The sequence below is a fragment of the Rhincodon typus genome, chromosome 11 (genome assembly GCF_021869965.1).
Source record: "Rhincodon typus isolate 14 chromosome 11, sRhiTyp1.1, whole genome shotgun sequence".
Lineage (NCBI taxonomy): Eukaryota > Metazoa > Chordata > Chondrichthyes > Orectolobiformes > Rhincodontidae > Rhincodon > Rhincodon typus.
Window position 1 is genome coordinate 30,449,329 of NC_063342.1, and position 6,473 is coordinate 30,455,801.

At 43.9% G+C, this 6,473-nt stretch overlaps 1 protein-coding gene across 1 annotated transcript in view; it reads left to right on the plus strand.

The window, feature by feature from the left end:
• Window positions 1-5,556, plus strand: part of LOC125484418 (E3 ubiquitin-protein ligase DZIP3-like) — an 81,006-nt gene extending 75,450 nt beyond the window's left edge. Inside the window, exon 10 of the mRNA XM_048603077.1 lies at window positions 5,274-5,556. Within this exon, the coding sequence (XP_048459034.1) occupies window positions 5,274-5,556 (283 nt within the window). The remainder of the gene's footprint in view (window positions 1-5,273) is intronic.
• Window positions 5,557-6,473: the final 917 nt, after the last annotated feature.

The window sequence follows — 6,473 nt, forward strand, 5'->3', positions numbered from 1 at the left end:
TCCATGTTTGAGCCAAGGCAGTAAGTAAGTGAGGAGCTGAGTGGCCCTGGCAGAATGCAAACTGGGCATTACTGAGCAGGTTATTGCTGAGCTGGTGCTGCTTGGTAGCACTGTTGATGACACCTTCCATTACTTTACTGATGTTCGAGGATAGACTGATAGGGTGGGAATTAGCTTGTATGGATTTGTTCTGCTTTTTTATGTATATGGCATATCTGGGCAACTTTACACATTAATGTGTAGATGCCACAGCTATAGCTGTACTGGAACAGCTTGGCTAGGGGTGCAGATAGTTCTGGAGCATTAGTTTTCAGTACTGTTGCCATAATGTTGTCAGGGCCAGTAGCCTTTGCAGTATCTGATGCTGCCACCCATTTCTTGATATCATGTGGAGTGAATTGAATTGTCTGAAAGCTGGCATCTGTAATGCTGGGGACCACTGGAGGACGCCAAGGAGGATCATCTACTTGGCACTTTTGGCTGAAGATTGTTGGGAATTCGTCAGCTTCATATTTTGCTCTTATGTGCTGGGCTGTTCCATCATTGGGGCTGGAGATATTTGTGAAGCTTCCTCCTCCAGTGAGTTGTTTAACTGTACAGCACCATTCACGACTGGATGTGGTCTGACTGCGGAGCTTAGATCTGATCTTTTAGCTGAGGAATTGCTTAGCTCTGTCTGTCACTTGCTGCTTATGCTGTTTAGTGCAAAAATAGTTCTGTTTGGTAGCTTCACCAGGTTGATTTCTCACTTTTAGGTATGCTGCTTTTGGCATACCTTCCTGCAGAAAACAGGAAACTACAAGCGTGTCATCTGTCATGGGGAAGGTATTGGAATCGATCATTAAACAGATTGTAGCTGTGCACCTACAATAATTCAAGGTAATTGGGATGAGTCAGCATGATATTGTGAAAAGAAATCATGTTAAATCAATTCATCTGTTCTTTGAAGGAGTAACATAATCTGTGGATAATGGTGAGTTTGTAAACATAGCGTATTTGGATTTCCAGAAGAGATTTGACAAGGTGCGTTTATGTGGCACATTATTGCATGAACTGGAAGGCTCACAGTGCAGGGGCTAACATATTAGGACAATTAGAAGATTGGCTGACTGGCAGGAAACCGAGAGCATAAAAGTGTCTTTTTACTGATTGCAGGATGTGTCATGTGTGGTGCCTAAGTGAGTTAGCTCAGCTGGCTGGCTGGTTGCAATATAACGTGAGGCGAACTGTTTGGGTTTAATTCCCACATTGCCTGACATCACCACAAAGGACTCTCCCCTCACCTGAATTGTGATGATCCTTAGGTTAAACCACCACCAGTCATCTCGCTCTAATGACAGAGCAGCCTATTGTCCAGTAGGACTGTGGTGACTTAATATGAGTCACTAATTGTTAGTATGCTTATACAAATAATTGGGAAGGCTCACAGATTTCTATTCTTCATTATGAGAGGAACTGAACATAAACATAAGGATGTTATGCTTCAGTTATAGAAACATTGGTGAAACTGCATCTTGAATGCAATGTGCAGTTTCTTTTATTAAGGAAGGGGTATAAATATATTGGAGGCCGATCAGAAGAAATTAGATTGATACCCAGAATGGTTAGTTGTCTTATGAGAATAGATTGGATAGTTTGGGCTTTTTCCACTGGAGAATAGAAAAGTGAGGTGACTTGTTGGAGTGTATAAGATCTTGAATTAACTTGGTAAGGTGAACACAGAAAAGATGTTTCCTCTTGTGGGTGAATCCAAAACAAAGGATCACCGTTTAAAAATTAGGATTCACCATTTTAGGAGAGAGATGAGGAGAATTATTTTTTTCTGATGATGTACGACTTTGGAACACTGCCTCTGAAGACGATGGAGGGGAGGTTACGAACTATTTTTAAGAACAAGCCGAATAAATTATTGTTAGTAAGAGAAATCAAGTCTTATCAGGGGTAGATGGGAATGTGAAATTCCAAACACAAAGAGATGAGCCAGGATCATATTGAACAGTCGAGCAGTCTATAGGGGCCTAATGGTTTGCTTCTGCTTTTTATTCAAACTCATACAAAATTCATATATTCATAAGTAGCTTCCACTAACAAATACGATCCTTTATAAGCTTTGATTCCAAATATGGTATGTTTTCTTTTGATGTTCTGATCAAACTTTTTCATTAATGTGAGGGACATTGTTGATTACTGCTTTAGTTGCACACTAGCTTAAAAATGAGCATTTATTCCACTTGATTTATAAAAGAGTCACATTTTGAATTTTTAGATCTACATTGGTAATTATTAAAAGTATAACATGCAGTTTTAATTCACCTATCAAGTGCAGTGATTTTTGTGTTTGAAAGTAAAGTCATTTCAGACTCCTACCAGTTGACTCTTAACATTTCCTGTTTTCTTTGTTATTCTTAACTCATCATTGGTTTTAACCTCCAGTTTCATTTAGCCCAATAACCATGCGAAACAACTAATAGCATCGCTCATAGCTCTCCTCAATATTAAGCACACAGGAAATGCCGCATTTGCCACTTCGATCAGATAACTGCTAAGTACTATGCGGTCTTTACTCCATAAACAACCAGTTCATATCCTGTGGCAGGCCAGCTCAATTAAAAGAAAATGTTTTTTTGCTGTCTATATGGGCAGAAAATTGCAGATTTACTCATAAAAGATAAAACTGACAAAAGAGAGCTTCTGAACATTTGGATATTTATAGTGAAAGTTTAGAAGTAGGGCAGTTTCTTTGGGTCAAATCTTACCAATATTTGGCTGAGTACGAGTTGCATTGAGCTTGGTGGAGTGATTCACAGTGTGAGGCTGAGCACGTTTGCTCACCATGTCTTCCCAGATTTGGCAAATTAATTGACATTTTAGCCCTCACGGCCGAGAATCACATCCCATCTCTGCCCATCTTACCGTGCGCTGTTTCTGGAATAATGCACTGCTCAGCAGAAGTTCCTCTGTGGGACCAACATGCCCTGGGGCTGCATCAGCTTTCGAAGACCACTGAGCACCTACAGAAGTGGTGCAATCTGCAAACTGTGCCCCTCAGGAGAGACGGTGCAACAAAGGAGACTGGCACCAGTGTCCCTGCAAGGGACCTGGAGCTCCTCGTGGATGGACAGATGGGACATGAGCAGTCCTCTACCCAAAGGATCAGCAGAGGTGGCCATGCCACTATTCCATGCCAGCATGGTCAGGGTTCACCATCCAGATCAACACCATCTCCAATGTGGGGAAGACTGGGCAGCAGTGCAGGAAGAAGATCAATGATCTTCTCCACTTCGCCAAGTTAAGTGCAATATTCTATAAAAACCAAAAGAGCTGCAGAAGCTGTAAATCAGCAACAAAAACAGAAGTTGCTGGAAAAGCTCAGCAGGTCTAGCAGCATCTGTGAAGAAAAAAATCAGAGTTAACATTTCGGATCCGGTGACCCTTCCTCAGAACTGAAGGTAGCTGGGAAAATGTTGGTTTATATGCAGAAAATAGGGAGGGGATAGGGGTGGGGAGTAAAAGATAGGATAGAGCCCAAAGAGAGAGAAGGGCAGTTGGACAGACAAAGGAGTTGATAACGATCTGGCTCAGAGGGTGAATAGCTGTTAATGGAGACTGTTAGTGGCTAACAATAGGTAGTGTGTAATGGCAGGCTATGTGGTAACAAGGTCTGGTGTGTGTAGTAGGGGGCAAAGACATGGGAGAGTTTAGGCCCTAAAATTATTGAACTCGATATAGAGTCCAGAGGGCTGCAGGGTCCCCAAGCGGAAAATGAGGTGTTGTTCTTCCAGTTTGTGTTGAGCTTCGCTGGAACACTGCAGCAAGCCAGAGACACAGATGCTGGCCAGGGAACAGGGTGGTATGTTAAAGTGGCAAGCAACAGGCAAGTGGTAAGTGCAAGACTCTGCTGACTGCTGCCTAACACTTACCTGTGCCACTGCACCCACCTCCCACCAAAGCTGACACAGCCTCTGATGCTTGCAACATCTTCCCTGACTCAGTCTCATTACCCCACCATGTGTCATCACGACAAATCTCACATGCCCTCCATACTGCCTCCTCACTTCCTCAGCACACCTCACCACATTTCTCCCACATGCACACCAGCACTAATAGCCATGCCATCCACTTGCAGCTTACTCATTTTACCCCTTTATGTCGTTATAGGAGAACACATCACACAACAGAATTGAGAGACACTGCGCAGTTGTGATTGTACGGGGAGGTTGCGGACTTGTGTTGACACATTAATTGTCATTTTAGCCCTCACAGCAAGAATCACACCCTATGTCTGCCCATCTTACCATACAATGATAGCATGCGACCATGCCACTGTGAGGAAAGGATTCTTGTGTTGGCAGAAGACAGGGACTGCCCCTGCTGGAATGTAAAGACATCCCTGTCCCAATTCAAGGAGGTAACTCTCGTTACATCCCACTGCAACGGTGACAATACCCAGGTGTCAAATACCATGACTAACCAGTGGTTGTAATGCCTTCTGCCTCTTTGGTCTTACGTGTGCACCCAAAGGACCAGCACATCTCCCACACGCGAGAGATTCTTGACCTTCCCCAGATGACAGTGCAGGTTCATTGGAGAGGGCACTACCTCCTGAACACCCCAGCAGCACAGATGAGGAAATATAGCTGGGCTCTGAGAGGTCACCCGCTGAATTCCACATAGCTGCAGCTCCACAAGACAGGTGAGGGAGAAACACCCAGGCTACTTGCAGTCGGAGGATCGCTGGAAACCAGGCTCCTGCTGAGTGCACAGTGGGAGATGATCCTGTGATCTCAGCCAGCAGGGACCTAATGCAGATGCGCAGGGATGATCTGCAGAGTGTGGCTGGTGTACAGGAGTCACTCATTGGCTGTGAAGCTGGGACAATGTAGCCACTGAATCAATTCACTGCCTGTTATTGCAGGATGGCAGTTTCCTTCCCTAAAGGGCATTAGTGAACCAGATGGGTTTTTCCCCGACAATTGACAATGGTTCATGGTCATCATTAGATTCTTAATTCCAGATATTTATTGAATTCAAATTCTACCATCTGCCACGGCGGGATTCGAACCCTGATCCCCAGAATGTTATCTGGGTCTCTGGATTAACAGTCCAGCAATAATACCACTAGGGCATCACCTCCAACTGATCTCAGGTACAGGGTACTCAGGTACAGATACTTCAAGTGTTGTTACAGAATTGAAATAGTAAAGAAAACATACAGAGTTTAAATTGTCCAGAATAAGATTTTTAAAAATGTCTTTAAAGTACTCAATTTATAGACCTTTTTCCTCTGAGTCCGTGACCAGAACACAAGGCCTTACTGCCTCCACAAGCTGGCCTCCAGGATTCATCTCCCTGGCCGGCCTGGGCTCGCTGTGCTCCCGCTCTGGATGTGATTCAGCTCGCAGGTCTGCCAGTGTTTGCTCTGCTCGCCGCTCCAGGCTCGGAGCCACGACTCACTTCTGGGACTTGGCCCGCGATCGCTCTCCTCCCAGTCCGGCTGCGACTCATCTCCCCGTGTCAGTCTGGTCTCTGACTCCGTTCTTCATTCCCTCCTGGTAGGGTACTTTAAGAAGTTAAAAGTTGGGTGGGAGCTGGTGCGGGGTAAGGAAAACTGCAGCAAGAGGAAAAATAAAGAAAGAAGGAGCTGGCGAGCAGAGGAGCTCCAGCTGGAGATTCTTACTCTGCCGCCATCTTAACCAGAAATATGTGCACATATTAAGGATTAACAGTCACATTACAATGTGTAGATTTTTTTTTTCTATTCTTCCTGCTCATCTGGTCACTTCAAGCTAGACTGATTGAAGATGGTGTGGAGGTGCTAATGTTGGACTAGGGTAGACAAAGTAAGAAATCAGGCGACACCAGGTTACAGTCCTGTGAAGAGAAATCAGAGTTAATGTTTCGGGTCTGGTGACCCTTCCTCTGCTGAGCTTTTCCAGCAACTTCTGGTTTTGTTTCTGATTTATGGCGTCTGCATTTCTTTTGGTTTGTGCCAGGTTATAATCCAACAGATTATTTGAAATCACAAACAAATCACAAACATCACCTGATGAAGGAGCAGCGCTCAAAAAGCTTGTGATTTCAAATAAACCTGTTGAGGTATAACTTGGTGTCGTGTGAATTCTGACCTTGATTGAAGATGGTGTCATTATATTATACAGTATGGACTAATTGTCCTCAAATTTCATCGGCTGATTTTATTCATGGAACATTCATAGATAGAAACAGTTTTCCAAAACGGACCAAACAACTGACTTAAAATACCACAGGGATCACTTGACCCACAGAAATTGGCCAAATTTTGTGACATGGATTAGACCGAAGACAGTCTGAGCTGAAATTAACATTTTCTCTAAGGGTGTATAAAATCAGCCAGTCAGACCCCATGGGAAATGTGAAAAGCTCCTCGACTCCTACTTGATTTACATTGTTATGTGCATCTGCATATGCTGGACACGAAACAACTACTGAAATTA